This window comes from Sceloporus undulatus, chromosome 7 (assembly GCF_019175285.1).
Source record: "Sceloporus undulatus isolate JIND9_A2432 ecotype Alabama chromosome 7, SceUnd_v1.1, whole genome shotgun sequence".
Classification (NCBI taxonomy): domain Eukaryota; kingdom Metazoa; phylum Chordata; class Lepidosauria; order Squamata; family Phrynosomatidae; genus Sceloporus; species Sceloporus undulatus.
This window is the reverse complement of record NC_056528.1, coordinates 47,872,617-47,891,068: the sequence shown is the minus strand read 5'-3', so window position 1 is coordinate 47,891,068 and position 18,452 is coordinate 47,872,617. Positions and strand designations below refer to the sequence as shown.

General features: G+C 40.2%; 1 protein-coding gene across 4 annotated transcripts in view; it reads left to right on the top strand.

Annotated features, from left to right (window-relative positions):
• Nucleotides 1-18,452, top strand: part of LOC121936866 (phosphatidylinositol-binding clathrin assembly protein-like) — a 41,411-nt gene that overhangs the window by 3,592 nt on the left and 19,367 nt on the right. For 3 of the 4 annotated variants that reach the window (XM_042479534.1, XM_042479535.1, XM_042479537.1), the window contains exons 2-8: nt 11,631-11,773; nt 13,248-13,323; nt 14,303-14,405; nt 14,976-15,069; nt 15,190-15,301; nt 17,547-17,653; nt 18,134-18,175. In XM_042479534.1, the coding sequence (XP_042335468.1) occupies nt 11,631-11,773; nt 13,248-13,323; nt 14,303-14,405; nt 14,976-15,069; nt 15,190-15,301; nt 17,547-17,653; nt 18,134-18,175 (677 nt within the window). Of the gene's footprint in view, nt 1-33; nt 332-11,630; nt 11,774-13,247; nt 13,324-14,302; nt 14,406-14,975; nt 15,070-15,189; nt 15,302-17,546; nt 17,654-18,133; nt 18,176-18,452 lie in introns of those variants that run through there. The other variant, XM_042479536.1, reaches the window with a different exon arrangement.

Sequence of the window (18,452 nt, the reverse complement as noted above, 5' to 3'; positions counted from 1 at the left end):
AGGACTTGGTGGTGATGCTTCCTGTTGCCACATTAGCTACTTGATCCTTGAACCTACTACTACTACTTCTGGTGTTTTTAGGAAAGACGTAGGTTTGTTAGCTCTGGGATAGTACTTGGTAACCTTATTGTGGCTTTGGTGGTTAGTCATGTTAGAAACCTTAGTGGTAGCGCTGAAACCTAACAGCATTGCAGCAGCTGTCCGAAAGTGATGGCAAGGGAATGGAGACTTGGAGTGAGATGTCAACAGCTCCTGAAATCATAAAGCAGAATCAGAGAGTTGGAAGGGACTGCATGGGTCCGACCCCTGCCATGCAGGAGTGAGTATTCAGGTAAAGCACAACTGCATTCTTCCATGACAATGTTCAATATTGAACGCACCCACGAGGGAACACTGTTTAAATGATAGCCTACATCACAAAGCCCACTTTATATTATGCATTGCATACACATGTTTTCTGGAGGGACTGTAGCTCAGTGGTGGAACATGTGTTTTGTGTTCGAAGGGTGCTGGGTTCATTACTGGCTTATAAACCTAAAACGAAAAGGCATATGTGAAGTTATAGGGGAGAAATATGCCTTAGAGTTTGGAGAATCATGACCATTCAGAGTTGGTAATGATTTTTCTGGATGGACAAATAGTTTTTATTCACTTCCAAGAGATGAGACAGCTTCCGGTGTCTAGATATTTTCCATTTCATTCATTCATTCTAAGATGACCAGGTGCAAGGGCTCCTTTACAGATATGTACAAGACTTTCAGGATGTTGAACTTAACTTAAAGGAGTGATTGAAATTGGACCTGCGAAAACTGTCTTTACTGCAACATAAAGAAGTCCTCTCTTTCTCTGGTCAAATATAAAGACTGAGCCGCAACTCACTTGTAGTTTCCAACCACCGTATACTGTAGGAATTTAACAGAAAAGTGTGAGGGGGTTGGATGCTTTGATCCATCATAGTTGGCTGTCCTTTTGGAATCTGCAGTTATTGCTATTTAATAAAAACACCAACTTAGTGTATAAAATGCAGTAACAGTTCTGCCGTTCCTGTTGCTTGTAAGGTCAGTACCTCTGAGATTCTTTCCTCCATCTTTTGCTGTATAAAATCTACACATTTGGCTTCCAGATAACCGAAATTTTAAAAGACGTCTTCTCTCAAAGGTCGGTGAGTGTGTGTTGTCAAGTGACTCTCATTCTAATGGAATCTGTCTCCAAATAAAGAACATTCTTGACCTGATGCCACAGAGGTCTGAAGCCTTCTGTTAACACTTTGACCAGATAAGATATTGTGGTTCTTGTTACTTGGAGCTTCGGAGCTAAAATAATCTCTTACTGTTCAGCCTTGTTTTATGCTGTCGTTGTTGTGCACATTCAAGTCAGTTTTGACTTAGGGAGACCTTAAGGTGAACCTATCATGGGGTTTTCTTGGCAAGATTTGTTCACAGGGGGCTTGCCTTTGGTTTCCTCTGAGGTTGAGAGAGTGTGACTTGCCCAGGGTCACCCATTGGGTTCCATAGCTGAACAGGGATTGGAACCCTAGTTTCCAGAGCTGTCGTTCAATGCTCAAACCACAACCCCAGACTGGCTATGGTTAAAAAAAATTGCTATGAAAGAAGAAAATGTTTGCTTCAAGCTTTCTGGGCAAAGATGCTGTCTCTTGTTCTCAGTCTTTATCTGCAGGTTAATTCTAGCTTATATTATGTGGATGTTAAAAAGATTAGTGTTTGAAGAACTCACAATCCCTGGTAATATTCAGGTAAGCCAGTTAGTTTCATAGTTTGTTAGACCACCTCAGTGAAGCTTATTGACTAAGCAGGGATCTTTTTGTTGGTTGTTGACCTGAACGAACCACATTGGCATGAAACACACATTGCGTGGATGTTGCAATGATTTGTGTGCCAATGTGTCTGAAGGACTCAGGATACACAAAAGTGGTATATAATTAATTGGTTAGACCACCTAGATAAAAGATATTTAATATCCAGGAATCTTTTAGTTGTGGGATTTTCATCTGATCTTATTCTGCAGGGAAATACCTCTGAGCTTTACATTTTGTCACACTTTTTGATTGTACGTCTGCAAGAAATATTTCTCACATAATACATAGTTCCATTTATGTTTTTGATGCTCTTTTGTGATGTTCCTCATTGCCTTTCCTCTGTCTTTCCTCACCCCCAAGTCATGTCTGATGACAGCCCTGTCTGGTTTTCATCCTTGCTGCTGAATGGGACTTCTCAGGGTGGTAAGGCTGCAAAAACTGGAGAAACAAAACACTGGTCCAAAACACACTGCGGAAATAATCCTGTTTGAGGCCGCTTGAACTTCCCTGGTTCAGTGCTAGGGAATCCTGGGAATTATAGTTTATTGTGGTACCAGAGCTCTTTGACAGAGAAGGCTAAATGTTTCACAAAACGACAGTTCCCAGAATAATGCCCTAGCCTTGAGCCAGGGCAGTTAAAGCGGTCTCAAACTGGATTATTTCTGCAGTGTGGAATAATCCATCCCCTGTTGTCATCCCTGACAGGAGGACAACACTACTATGAGATTGCTCTTTGAATCATTTCAGTAGAGATAGCATCCTGTTGTTGGTAGGAACCTCCCTCTTTGCGCATGAATGAAATCACCGTCAATTTGTTTATAACATACTAAGTTTGCATGCACACTTCTCAAGAACATGAAAATTTCCACTTTCTTTGCTTCTGGAAACTGACTGGAGCATCAGAGTTGCTCGATTCTGCCAGGGCAGCAGCATTTGTCAGTTGCGGCAATGAGCAGAGCGTCTTGTGGCATCTTCATTTAACCAAGGAATTGTTGCCTGAGCATTTGAGCATTGGGGTGAGGGCATTTCACTTTCAGTAAGTACACCCCCCCCCAAATGTTTTCTGCCTAGTGAAGACATCTCTTTTTCCTCCCCTTGTGGTTTCTGCTTCCTGTGATAGACTGAAATGTGAACTTAAAATCAGTAAGCAAGATTGTACCAGGAAATTAGGAAGTGGTGTCAGCGCAGAGTTACCCAACAACTTTGAAAGTAGTGGTGGTAGTTTAAAAAGCAGCAAAAACCAAAGGTCATGTATCGTACTCATTTGTTAAAATGGAGTGCATAATATACGGCTCCATCTGCACTGCAGAAATAATCCACTTTGACACCACTTTAACTGCCATGGCTCAGTTCTGTGGAATTTTGGGAACTGTAGTTTGCTGTGGCATCTGAGCTCTGTCTCACAAAATGACAGTTCCCAGAATCCCATATCGTTCGGCTATGGTAGTTAAAGTGGTGTCAAACTGGATTACTTCTACAGTGCAGAATCGCACTAGTAACGCATGCTTTCTGCAGCATGTCTTTCTCATTACAGTCAAGAGGTGCTCTGAGTGTGGCTCTTTGTTGTTGTGTGCCTTCAAGTTGTTTATGACTTATGGTCATCCTAAGGCGATCCTATATGGGAGTTATTCAGCAAGGTTTGTTCAGACAGGGTTTGTCATTGCCTTCCTCAGGGACTGAGAGAATGTGACATGCCCACGATCATCCAGTAAGTGTCTAGAGTTGAGGAAGGATTCGAACCCTAGTCCAACATCATGCTGGCATTTGTGACTTTTTGTACATTGTGTTTTTCTGTAGATCGGGGAAACACTATACCTGTACTGCTTAATTCACTCTGGGCCAAAACACACTGCAGAAATAATCCAGTTTGAGACCAATGGCCCTGGATCAGTGTTAGGGAATCCTGGGAATTGTAGTTTATTGTGGCACCCAAGCTCTCTGACAGAGAAGGCTAAATGTCTCACAGAATTATAGTTCCCAGATTTCCCTAGAATTGAGTCAGGGCAGTTAAAGTGGTCCCAAACTGGATTATTTCTGCAGTGTGTTTTGGACCAATGTCTATGAAGTTGAGTGGCATCATTGAGATATCAGGGCCATGTTGAGTTTCTTCCAGAAACTGTATCATCACTAGCTATTTGATTGTTGATGCAGGCTGGATATGAGTCAAAATAAAGCTTCCAGTTGACACATGTCCTATGCGTTATTGTGTTTTTTGCATGAACACAAAGCTTAGTGTATTGTTTCCTGCATGCAGCAATGATTAAGAGTATGCCTACTATGATCACCACTAAGGGTCTAAATCAGGATTATGCAACTTATGCTAAGAGTAGAATGCAGCTGTGTGTGTGTGTGTGTGTGTGTGTGATAAAAAGTAGTCTAATTTTGGTTTAGAAAGAAAATTTTCTAAGCAATGCTTTAAATGCTAATTTACAGCAGAGTAGCATATTATTTACTTTTCTGTTTCTGCCATACATCTGTTTAGGCTTTCTGGGTTGGGTTTTTTGTTAACCTAAAGAGGGAACGTCTTTAAAATATTCCCATATACGGTCCCATATACGGTCTTTCTTATGATCACCATCCATGATCATTCATGAAGTTAACTGTAGCAATATAGAAACCTATGTGCTGGATGATTTTGTCTACCCATCTTTTCAGTATTGCTCTTCTCTGCTTCTCTTTCCATTGGCGCATCCCAACCCTCACAAAAACAAAGTAGCAAACAAAATTAAATATCCATGCCTGGTTGATATTGAGCAGACTAGTTTACAGCAAGTGAAAGCGCAGTTTAGCAGGTAGTGCAAGTATTCATATGTGAAAAATCAAATGGTTTCTTCATTTACATATACAGAAATCTCCTTTTAACCAGATGAATCTGCTAGAGGCACTGATTCAATTTAGAGATTAGCTGTAGGGATAGCATGAATTGGTTCAAATCTCTCTCATTCTCTCTTTCTTGCCATCAGCCTCTCTGTCTATCACACAATGGTTTTGATGAGAGTCTAGCTTCTGACTGCAAGTTGGTTCTCCTGGCAGCATGCGTTTTACTGTTGAACACCCTTTGGAGAGTAATTCATGCTGATACCTAGGTATTTTGCCAGGCTAAGAAGGTTGGCAGCCCTGGTACTTGTCAGATCTATATGAGAGAGAGAGAAAAGGAAAGGATTTTGAGGCATTGTGTTTGGTGTTTTAGCTGGTCTAGTGGGGTACTAAGCAGAATGTTATTGTTTAATGACAGTATTTGTTCATTACCCTTCACCTTGCTGAGTTAGACAGCCGTCTTAATGTTTGAACCTGGACTGAAGACAGCCTGGAACTGAATCTCTACTTTAGTTATAACATTTACTGGGTAGACTTGAACCTAGTCACTGTGTCTCAGCCTGAAATAGTTATGACACAGTGGCATATGCGCTGCTTTGAAAGGCATGGTATGTGTGTTGAAAGTGCTTTTTCAACCTAGATCCAAATAATGGGCAGTGGTTGAAAGCTAGGCAACTGTAGGAGCCCCAAAAACTATTTGGGGTTTCAAGTTGGCTTGTTCAATTAACAACTATATTTTCTTTTAAACCATAATTCTTGGCTGGTCAAGAGGCAGGTAGGATGTCTCTAAGCATTTGAATCTGCTCCCTGCCCCTTTCTCCTGCTCCCAACCTGATATCCCTCCTCAGCAGACACAGCATGGAAAGAGAAGAGGCTCCAGAAGCCTCTTCAGAATGCTAGGTTTGTGTAGATAGTTGTGTCTGCCAACTTGGACTTATGCCTGGCTTGTTTCTTGTGTTGCTTTTGGCCAGAAGAAAAATTCTTCTAGTATCACAGGGGCCTTTGAAGGAGCCCCTCTTTCTTTTTGTATTGGTCTGATAGGTTGGGAGTTGCATTTGAGATACTTTACATCTAAACCAGTAGGCTCTGGTATCTTCACAGTTTTAAACCACAAATGCAGGTGTATCATGCAATTGAACTAAGTGTGGCTGTTCATATACACATGCAATGAACAAACCTACCTAACACGTTTGATTCAGTATGCATCAACAAGTTACTGAAGTTTTTAAAAAGTGTATTAGTGAAACACACACACACACACACACACACACACACACCACACACAGAGGTTAAACAGAATTAATGTACAAAGGGGAATATTTTCCAGTTGTCAAAAACAAGTTATTATCTAACAGCAGTTCACAATTGTAGAAAATGTTGGTAGACAGCAAAAAATCTTGGCAGGACAGCAGCAAAAGGACGGAATATCCTCCGGTAGTTTTCTTTTCTGTTTTGCTAGAAGATATGCTTCTTCAGCTGTATAATCAGAATTCAAACAGCAGTGTCTGAAGCATGAATTGTGATGCTTATAGGTCGCTGACACAGGATTCTGACAAATGATATGGCAACAAGTTGGTTGTGTAATCCTCATAGTTTTACCCCAAAAGGCGGGGAAACCTTCCAGATGTATGTTGTATCTGTATGTTTTCCTTGTGGATTGCCCATAGGCAACAGCCTGCTGGATTACACAGGCTTTTGCTCAGATCCAGCAGGGCTACTCTCCAGATTTAGATGTTATCTGGTTTCTCAGTTGTGAGTCTACAGGTTGCCTGTGCAGAGATTGGTTTTGGTCTTCCCAAAGGCAGAGATTCATTAGCTGTAAATCTCATGGGCTTCATACAAGTGTTTGAAACCAATCCCCTATTCTTTTTTGGAAGGAACAATTTGTATCTCTCCTGTTTAGGGTTGACAATCAATACAGCATCCAAGTTGGGAATCACCAATGCACACCTGTCTGCAGAGGCAAGAATGCTTTGGGAAAGGAGGAGATGATGTTGATGATGATGATGATGATTTCTTTTTGGCCTAGTTGGCTGAATTCCAATTTAGGAAAATTCCCAGGGATTGCATTCCAGAAATGGTTGGAGCTAAGGGCACAAGGAGTGGGCACCAGAAACTGGCACCAGAAGCAGCTTTATTGAGCCCCGGTGACCCATCATAAGCCTCCTCTGAACAAACCTTGCCAAAAAAATCCCATGATAGGGTTGCCAGAAATCAGAAATGACTTGAAGGCACATAACAACAACAGCAACAATACTTCACAGGTGTATGGCTGAAACATAGTGGGCCTGGGTTTTCTTGATGGGGGCTTCTGTGGTTGTTTTGCTTTGGACACACAAACACTGTTGGGCACTGCACAGCAGATGAACAATTCAGTCTCTTGACATTAGGTAGGCCTAGTGTTCATCAGGGTTGAGGAAGCTGGGGATTTGCAGCAGAGGTGTTACCTAAGCTCTGGTGTGGTAATGGAGGAAATGTGAAGTCACAGACATGCTGGGGCAAGGAAATCAGTGAGGAGCTCTTTGGAAACACAGAAACCAACCATAGGTTGTGATTATCTCAAGCACCAGATTTCAATTAATTGGTCCTTTGTAAAGCACAGGATATAGGTTAAAAGGAATGTGGCAGTCCTTATGTGTTTTTAGGAGATAAATTGTGTAAAACGTGCTGAGTCCATGACAATAGAAGCTGAATTGGGTGGAATTACTGGAAGTTTCTGGGTGTTCTAAATTGTGCTTCTTTTGAGAGCCCTGTCACAACTAGCACAGGAATCATAGTGTAGTAATTGTGGAACAGCTTTCTTTAATGGCCTCACCCATTTCCCCTCACTTGTACCTTATGCCCTGGATTTCCTCTCTGTATAATACATCCTCTCTTGCTGTCTTTCCTTATGGATCTCCCTGGATAATCCACATTTTCTTGTAATGGTGTATAGGAACTCTCTAATGCTTATAGCAAATGTAAGTGTAGGTTCAGTTTCTGTGGCCTAAATCAAATATTCATCCCAACTGTAATAGACACATTGACTTAACTGCTGAATGGTAAGTCAACCTTGACGTAAATCCCTTTGCTTCAGTGGATCTACTGTTAGGTTTAGACTGAAAGCTCTGCTTTGCCCTTTCTTCTTCTCTGTCTCCTTTTGTGTAGAAATGTTGACGGTATATTCCTCAAGGGAGAGACCTGTCCTTCAAAGATAAAAAAGGAGAAAGGAAGGGGGAATGTGGGGAGAAAGAAAAAGCAATGTGGCAACACCTTTAAAACTAACTGTTTTTTATTTTTGCATGAGCTTTTGTGATGATGAACTGACTCCTTCTGATGCATATAGCGTGTAGTACTGTCCTTCAAAGACACTCTTGAAGCTACATGTGTATTGGTGATGCTATTGTAATAATAATGTGAATAAAGGCCAACAAGAAGAAGATGTCAATGGCTACATTTGGTGTTTCCTAAAGCCACAGGCATCAGCAGCTTTTCAGCGATCATCTGCTGGTGTTTGGGGAGGAAGGATCTGTTTGCCTCTCATTCTGTGAGCATCACCATTTCCCTCAGCTTCTCAGTGGTGTGATACAAAAGCTGCTTTCTTTTCAGAGATGCATGTTTAAAAAAATGAATCCCCCGTTTGCCCTGTTGTTTGAGGCATCCATCCGCTCCTTCAGCAGAGGAGGATAACCGCCACAAAGCCTGCGGAGAAGCCACTATTCACAGAAATGAGAAACAGGACTTCTCCCTCTCTACCCCACTGACCCATTCCTAAGGTCTCCGCAGCATCTTAGTCTCAAAGGAAGTCTATTGAAAAAGAATTGCAAACTGTAGGAGAGAGTTCAATTTTGTGTATGTGGGCTCCTTGTGTACAAAGAGTGGGACAGTTGTCAGGAAAATATTGGGTTTGTGTGTTAAATTCTGAGAGTATAACACACCATGACAGTAACCCAATGTTGACAGGACAATTTGATTAAGCTTTTCCAAAACAATACAACAAATGGCATTAGACTCACATTTAGCCCAAATGTTTGTGGCTGCAGGGATTTTGTTGTTTTGTTATATTGGATAATATTATTATAGTTGTTATGCTGTGGTTTCATGTTACGGCTTGACATTGAACAAAACGGGAGATCTTCCTTTCATTCACAGAATCTCATAACGTTGTGTTCTTCTGCATGTGTCGTATTCCACTTAGTCTGAAGTAGACCTAAAGAATGAAATAATTGTCCAACTTGCACTATTTTATAGTGATACTTGATTTGTAGTTAAGTCCCACTTTAATTGGCAACACTATGAACAGTGAATGCTTTGTTGCCCCCCCCCCCCAAACTGAGTTGAAGAATGAATAGAAGTTTGTACCTTTGTCCATAAAATAATTCTGTGAGCGTTACAGTCCAAGAAAGTAAAGTTTCCAAGCTCTGCTCTTCTGTACATATTCATGTGGAGACAGGTTGTATAGCAAACAGTGGTAGAAACCCCATAAAGTGCTGCTATATTCAAAGAAGTTATTGGTGAGCATGCCTATACTGTATATCCTATATTAACACACCGACGTCTCAGTATGTGGGGTGAGTTTGAGAGCACCATCTCTTTGGGTTTAAGTATCAGCTCTGCTCTGCGGTGCAGGGATGGACCATTGTGGCCCCATAGATATTTTAGGACAACTCCCTCCATAATCTCTCACCACCAGCTATGTTGCATGGGCTGATGGATGCTGTAGGCCAATAATATCTGGATGACTGGAGTTACACATTCCTGTGGATGTGTGGAAAGGGAAAATACCCTTTCTGGACTTAGTTTGTTTTTCCAGTACTAGGACTGTTTAGCAAGGACCTTTGCAGGTCAAGGTAGGCAAAGCTCATTCAAATACTTTTCTGTTTTATGGCGCCTTTCCATGAGTTATAGAGGAAGTTGCTACAGCAGATCCTGACTGGGTTCAGCTTGTAAGCTTTCCCAAGTCAGAAGGGGGGAAAAATTGAGACGCAAGAAAGAAAGGGAAGAATCTTCATAGATGGGGGACAGGGATATAACACACCATGACAATAACCATTCATGATTTTCTGGCTTTTTTCTCTAGATGGGGTGCCCAGTTTTTGTAGTTCCCAAACTTTGAAGCAGTCTCATCTCATGGCCGCTTGCATTGGACTCAAAATTTTAGCGACGGTTAGGCTCTGAAAGCAAGTATCTCTTTTCTTCTCTACAATTAAAAACCTGGTAGATGAACTAGTTCAAGAAGACCTTCACTGGTCAGCTGTATACATTCACTCGCTTCCCCATCATCCCAGTGTGACTTGGACAGAACAGGGCTCAGACAAAACAGTTGCTTTGTTTGGAAGGAGATCAGACTCACCCAGCTCTATTCTTCTGATGTCAGTGTTGGAATTAATTCCTCAGTCTGCAGATATTGGCACCCAGAAGGAGGATACACACATAGAACAGCATGGAAAAAAATTACTAGAGACTCACAGTTTATGTGTTTTGGACTGTGCATCCAGAAGAGTAAAGCAAGTTTATAGGAGCATGGCTTGAGCTGTAAAAAAACAACAACCTGAGGAACAGTGAAAAACATTCAGTGTTTTCTTGGCAAGGGCTCCCATGAATTGATCCCTGCTGTTTGAAATGTATGCGTTGAAAGGAAAGGGGAAGGGAAAGCTAATGCTACGGTGAGCTGCAACAGCCACTGGTTGTCATTTTCCCTTCTGGGGCCATGATAGACTTCTAAATTTGATGATAATTCAGTATTTTGTTTGGATAGTATTTGGGAGCTTTGGGCTTCATTGGGGACTTTGCCTTTTTATTTGATATTCAGAAGGAACATGAATACTGTTGCAGGGACTGCTCTCTGGCTTTGTTCATTCTCCACACAGACTTGACATCTATAAACATGTACACAAATGGAACAAAATGTTAGACTCATTTGTAGAGATGTGGCATACAGGTGGTGGATTATGCACAGTTTGGTCACAGTGAGAAAACTAGCTCCAAAAACATAAAGATTAAGTTGAAAAGTATGTCTGTTTTATTCCACTTCCAGTGTGTACAGAAACTACTGTGTTAGCCTCTGAAGAGTGGCTCAGGCAACTGTTTTTGTATGTATGCGGCTGTATCTCAATAACGGGTGGAAGATGAGGGAATGGAGTTTGGATTTGCCAACTGAGGATAGCCTTGCAAGTGCAAGGCAGTCTTTGGAGGCTGAAATACAACTCGGGTTTCAAAGTAACACAGGTGACCACAGGAGACCAAAAATGTTGTATCTAGAGTGTTAGCAGGAAAAGGAAAGGGAAAAGTCAGTGTGTGTGTGCATTTATGTACATGTTCCAGAAGGTACTGAGCATCTCTTTCTGGTTGGTCACTGTCTTTTGGCAATTCCTGTAGAATGTACAATGTGCAAAAATAGAGTTGGCAGCGAAGCATGTCTCCTTCAATCCCAGATAATGTGAGGAAATATGGGAAATGTCAACAGAACTGTAGGGAATGCAGTGGGGAAAGAGCTAAGTACACAGTTTGGAAGCTCCTTAGACATTTCAGGCAAAAGTTCCCAGTGTGGTTGAACAGTGCCATGAACATTGATATGAGCTGAATGCAGCAATGGATGCTTCACAGGGGATGGCTGTATGAGCCTGTTTTTAACCGAAGGGTGAATGTCAGAAAAATACAGACCCAAACCAAGCCAGAGATTAGAGGGAAACAATGGTCTCAGCAAGTTAGCAGTGTTGTTTCTTACAGGGGAAATAACCTAAGTGGTAAGGCAGAAGAAAGCAGTTTAATAGTAAAAGTGAATAGGAAGGTTGTGTTTGTAATGTGTTGTTTGGGGAAATTTAATATAAATGAAATGCTCTGCACTGGTGAAATTTGAAGAATGTTGGGCAGAGGAGGAGAGCAAAGCTAAGAGAGACATGCGTAAGTCAGATTCCTGACAAGAGCCTTCATAAAGGTATTTCCTATTTAATTCCATATCTCACATATTATTTTTGGCATGTTCCCATGAACTCATCTTAACTTTCTTATGTTTTAGATCTAATTCAATGCACAAACGAGATGAATGTGAATATTCCACAGCTGGCAGACACCCTTTTTGAGAGGACGGCAAACAGCAGCTGGGTAGTCGTGTTCAAAGCTCTAATCACAACACACCACCTCATGATGTATGGGAATGAGGTAAGACCTTAGCCATTTGGGAATTCTGAATTTACATGTGGTGAAACAAGTCAGTATACCTATACAAATCATATGTATAACTCTTCCCTTGTTGGAAAGAAAATAGTTGCATATAAAGTAGATGCTTAGAAGATGATTTGTCTTCCTGCCCACCCTGCTCTTAAAACCACAAACTGCTCAACACTTAAGTGTGTTAAGTGAATTACTAACACAGAGATGCTGCTTCAGCTTCTATCAGCTGTATAGCCATAGGAAATACCAGTCTGCTATTATTTACCTCTACTAGGTTTCAGAGGAGCTTTGTTCAGTTTCTAATAATTATAACACTTATGCACTAGATAACATTTAATTACATTAGAAATATATTGTTAGGATTGTTAAGCAGAATGTGGTTAATACAATTCCCCCTTCCCTACTGTCATTCCCTTCTCCTTTTGACCATCCAGTAAGAACGTAAGCCCTTCCTCCATTCCATCTGCCTCGGTCCAGGCCTCGGAGGTAGAGAAGAACTGCTGGACCTGATCCCCTTCCCTGCCACCTCTCCCTTCTCCATTTGTGTCGTGTCTTTTTAGATTGTAAGCCTGCGGGCAGGGAACCATCTAACTAAAAGTTTCTATGTACAGCGCTGTGTAAATTGACAGCGCTTTATAAATAAAGGATAATAATAATAATTATTATTGGGAATTAGACCATCAGCTTTTCCCATTGCCACCAGATGTTTTGCAGAATTGCATCCAAAGCATCTCTGGAAGATATGCTTTGGAGCCAGTTCATTCTTCAGTTAGTCTTTGATATTCATGGTGTGATTGGAAGCAAGTCTTGGTCTGGTATGTTCCAGTCCAGTGCCAATTTTCTTACTTTGAGAAGAAGTTAAGAGGAGAGGGAAGGGGAGGAAGTGTGGATGCAAGTCTGTGAATTCAAATACTGTTCGTTATCTTATTATTAAAAGAACCAATACTCCTCCTTTAAACATGTTACCTTGTTGCAAATATGAACATTGCTTTTGTGGCTATAATTTACATCCGCTCCATTTGCTTATTATGTGTAGATTGAAATTTGCTGGCATATCACTGTGAACAGTCACAGAGTCATGTTTGCATTTTGTCTTAAGCGTGATCTGATGATGTCCTTGCAAATAGAGTTATATACAAAGCCGTTACTATTTAATGAATATTGCTACCCTTTCTGTTTTCACCGTGCCAGAATTTATGAAACAGGGTAGCTATGGACTTGGTTGTGCTTGTATTTGGTTGCACACATTGTTCCTGGTTGCTTAATCCAATTAATCCAGTTTTGTTTCTCTGGATAGTGACTGCAAACTTGTGTCTGTCAGTAAATTCAATTTCCCTGTCTTATATCAGACATTCCTTAATCAGTTTATATCTCCCAGAGTTGCTTAGCAATTTGCTTCCATAATACAGTTATTTCTGTGGAAACACTGAAGTAATCTGGAGTCTGGTTCTTTCACCCATAGCGCTTCATCCAGTACTTGGCATCTCGAAATACATTGTTCAATCTCAACAACTATCTGGATAAAAGTGCAATGCAGGGTAAGGATATGCATTTTTTATTCTTCTGAGGGGAAAGTTGCTTAACAATCTGCTTCTATAATACAATTATTTCTGTGGAATCCACACTTTTTTTAATAGTGGAGGGGATGTTAGGAATTCAGCTTTGTTTAATTATTATTTAACTATCACTGGGTTTCCTTGCCCAGATTTGTTCAGAGAGGGTTTGCCTTTGCCTTCCTCTGAGACTGAGATAGTGTGACTTGTCCAATGGATTTACATTGCTGAGCGAGGATCCGAACTCTGGTCGGGTCACAGTCCAGCTCTCAAATTAATACAGCATAATGGCTCAAGTAAGGCCTAGTGGGTTAAATAAAACTTGTTCCAAAGTAAATCTGTGTAGGAGGCCTACCCAGGAGTGCTATTGGGAACATAATTTGTTCTAATTAAAAATCATGATTTAAAATCTAAAATCGGAAATTTCAATTACGGTTTTAAATCATCCTTTTAATTCTGAAACGAATGTGCTTCCTGAACAAGCATGCTTATTAATTAATTCCCATAACACCTATGCCATTTGGTTTGCAGTGTTTCATTTATATCCCCCGTTTACTGTTGCTTTGCTTATATCACCTGGGATCAAATTCAGTGATGAAGGAGCAGTATAGAAACCTTTAAAAAATGACAAATTATAGGATGTGGGGATGTAATCTAAAACCTTTCATGACACAACTGATATGTGCTGCAAAAATTATATCTGTAAGACAGAATTAGAGGTAGGATGAATGTTTATGCTTTTCTGTGAAGATCTTTGCTTGAATTCAGCCTGGGTTTCCTGCTTTGGCTGAAGTCCAGGATCTTACTGTCAAAACAAGCACACGGCAGAAGGAGCAAAGAGAAATTTTCTTAAAATGTAAAGTAAGCTTCATCAACTTTTTGGAGCAAATTCATACTGAATTGAAAAGAATAGAAGTATAGAAGAATAAAAATGTCTACCTAAAAAAAGCCATTTCATTTCCAGGCTACGATATGTCTACCTTCATCAGACGATACAGCAGATACTTGAATGAAAAAGCACTTTCTTATAGACTTGTAGCAGTTGATTTCACCAAAATGAAAAGAGGGTAAGAATTTCACATGTTTCTAGAGTGAAATTTGAAATATTTGAAATATTTTGTACTGTCAATTTGATAAGTGTAACATTTAGTGTGTTGGGATCTGATAGAGTTATTGTTGGCACTTTACCCGCTGTAACAGCTTTTATAAAATACTAAAAGAAGCTGAGGCTTCTTTAGGTCCTCCAGCACAACTAAAAGAAGCTGAGGCTTTTAGAGAGAAAAATGCATAGGATAATACCCAGTCGATCTCTCTAGGCTTTAGTCTTAGGGCTAAATCCAGCTTTAGTCCCGAGTAGAGTAACCCTATTGAAATCAATGTGACTTAGGTAAATGGCGACTAACAGTTATCACTCATTTCAACTCTAGAGGGGGGTCTGCACTAGTTAAGATGAAAACTGGCTATAGCCCTGTGTTTGCTATAATTCATCCTTACCACTGTCCATACTAGCAAGGGCTTGGAGTCCAACAGTATTTGGAAAGTTGCAAGTTTCTCATCCCTGTTGTAGTCTGTAGTGCAGTCATTATGATATGCATGGCCTGTATAATTCTGGTTTATTTTTGCTTCTGTCTTTGAAGGATTGATGGTGTGATGAGAACAATGAATACTGAAAAACTTCTGAAGACCCTTCCAATTATTCAGAATCAACTCGATGCACTTCTTGATTTTGATGTAAGTCCGGGACTTGTCCTCTGTGGCTATAACCCACTGTTTGGTTTATCCAGGGTTAAAAATGTGTTATTTCACTTTCTGGTGTTTTAATTTCTTGAAATCTTTCTGCTTTCTACACAGGCCAACCCTAATGAACTAACGAATGGTGTAATAAATGCTGCCTTCATGCTCCTTTTTAAAGATTCCATTAGGCTTTTTGCTGCCTATAATGAGGGGATTATTAACCTCTTGGGTATGTGAAACAATAAATTAAAACTGTTCAAACATTTGTCAGTAGAGTCATGTCTAAATATGTGGATCTGCTTTTGTGTTTACTTATCTTCCGTCACCATTTTCACCTCCACTCCTGTGCTGTCCCCAGTTTGTTTCCTCTCCCCTCTTTCACATTTAGAGGATCCTGGGTTTAGTCTGTCTCATGTCCACCCCAATAGTTGACCAGCACTTTGATAGTCCTGCCTACTCTGCATTCCTTTTCACCAACAGTGTACAATGCATCCTACTCTGATCCCCTCTGTGCCATATCTTTTGTTTATTTCTTACACGGTTGAATCTTCATAAGCATCATGTAACACCTTGAGAGCAAAGCTGGGGTCCAGAGAAGACACACATTTCAATAATATGAAGCCAGTGGCATAGAGATTTAAAATGTTACCTTCTGTTGAATTGATTTGATTTTGTGTGCCCAAACTGGCAAAACCGCCTTAAAAACCAACACATTAGCAAATGCTATTAATATTTATGTTGAATATATAGCTTATAGGTCAAGGTCTTATACTGTTTTGGTGTAGGATAAATATATAGTCGACCCTCCACATTTGCAGCTTTGACTTTTGTGGATTTGATTATTTGCACATTTGATTAATATGTTCTCTTTAGGAATCTCTAGGTCCTCCAGTGTAACTCTGCTGGAAGTTGACCATAGAGTTGGGCAGGAGGGCCTAGAGATTACTAGACAAAACACTTCTCTAGGCATTTGCAGGTCCTCCAGCTATGGTCACCTTCTGGCAGATGTTGACCATAGAGTTGGGCTGGAGGACCTAAAGAGTACTAGAGAAATGTTCTCTCAGTAAAAAATAGTGGCTTTTTTATTTGCAGTTTTTCTTTTTTCATGGGAGTCCTGTGCCTCTAAGCCCAGTGAATGTGGAGAGTTGTAATGTAGGGCCCAAACAGACGACTGGAGCATGGTTTTGGTGCGACTTCCAGCCTCTTAGGATGCATGTGTCATTTAAACAGCATACCTCCAAAGTGACTCAAAGCAGCTTTATTTTGGCCTGTCTGTTCGGGTCTGTAGCTATGATGGGTCACACAATTGTTCATCCAATTGTGCAACAGGTGCCAAAGCCTTGAGCTTCCCCATATTGCAACTGCCAGTTAGTTCTCCACTTCCAAAATGAAAAGTGAAAGAGAGGGTCTGCCGGTGTCCCAGTGAAATGATTGGTTGTACTGGGGATTAGATTTACACAAACTTGAGAGGGCGCAACCATGAGCAGAACTAGTTTTATGTAACAGGATTCTGGCCCATTGTGTTACTGTTAGCAATTGGAGGCCTAATGGAAGAAAACATCTAGTTTCTGTAAAATTTCTCACCTGCTGGCAGTTTAGTCACTTACCAGTAATTTTTGTTCAGTGAGGCAATTGACTGCTTACAAAGCGGTAATAAAGATATATTAAATTTGATTGGTCAGTGATTGTAGTAGAAGCCCTTGGCTCTCATACTCAGTCTCCAGTCCTAAACACATCATGTTGAAATCCCTAGGATTTAAATAGAACCATGCCTAAGGGGTGACCGCAGAGTCTTGGCCTTGGTTGCCCTTGGAATATTGGCTCTGGTTCAGAGATACTACCGCTGCATGTGATTATTTTATGTGGATGTGCTTCTAGAAGCAGATAGCCCTTGTCTGCTGACAGCCTTGGCAAACAGCAGACCACCTTTTTTTATATGCTTGCTCTTATCATTGCTACTCAGCACCCAGTGCTAGTTTATTCTCCCTTGATCAGTTTTCTTTTTCTCCCATTGCGCAGTATAAATCTGCAATTGCTGAAGCTTTTGGGTTGCTTTTAACAAAACTTCAATTTTTTGTTTGCAAACTTTAAATGCATCCATGCAAAATTCTTATATGGTAGGAACAATCAGGCATTTTAAAAATTGGGATGCTGGATCGAAGGAGATCTTGCAGTGATGGAACGTAACAGAACATGGAAAGTAATGTTGCCTCTTCCTTTTGGAAAAAGTCACATTTTTATCAGTGCATATGACTAAATGTTTAAAGCTAATGCACAAATTATGGGTTTATGTTTATCTACCAAGTCTGTGGACTTAAGAAGTAAATCGTATATATATTAAAAAACTAAAACATGTATTTTAAAAACATTTATTTAATCCTTTAAGCCTCAAAGATTAGTCTTGCTTGTAATTTTCTTTCTGGTACGCTACTCTTTTTTAATGTTTTTTTCAAACTTTGAATTTGACTTTTCAGAAAAGTATTTTGATATGAAGAAGAACCAGTGCAAAGAAGGTCTGGATATTTACAAAAAATTCCTCGCCAGAATGACCAAATTGTCAGAATTCCTCAAAGTGGCAGAGGTAAATGAAGCCAGGAGCGCTAATAATACATCATCTCGCTCTCTGTACTGGTACAGTAATAAATGCATATGGTTGCAATTCTGCTGCATGATTTCCTGCAAAGCAAGAGTTAAATTATAATTATTGAAAGCAAACCTCAACTGAAATATGTGGTTTAATGGGATATTTTGCAAGTCCAGTTTATGTTAATTTTATTAAGAAATATCTGAAAATTATTCGAATTGCCTTGTTTAAATAGCACCAAAGTGCTGGCTGACTTTTTCTAATATTTGAAACAGATCGACACTACTTAATATTTTTTAGGACCTCCGCATGAAATCGAGTTTTTGAAAAGGCATTTAGGGTTGTACCAGTTCAGAAAGCTCTCCATGTCTTCCCCGATACCTTAGCTTTTATGTAAACATTCAGATCCACAGTTCTTTCTTTTCATTGCCACTGCATGTAGTAATGTACATTTTTTTCCCTTTTCTGTGAACCCAGCAAGTTGGAATTGATCAGGGTGACATTCCAGATCTTACTCAGGTCAGTGTACATTTCATATTGATTTAGCCCTTTGTGATTTTAACTGTTAGTATTCCATTCTGTACATTCTGAGATGTCATCCTCTTCCATATATGTGTGTAATATATGGAAACACATGTCATTTCCCCCATGAATTGTTTTGTTTGCATAGGTAGTGTGTTTGAGCAATAGTGAGTTTTTAAAGCTGTCATGTTTTGCCTTTGGGCTTTTGTAGACAGTGTTAGTGCTAAAGATTTTGGGAGATATTTTTTTTTCACCTGCCACCACAATTTTCTGG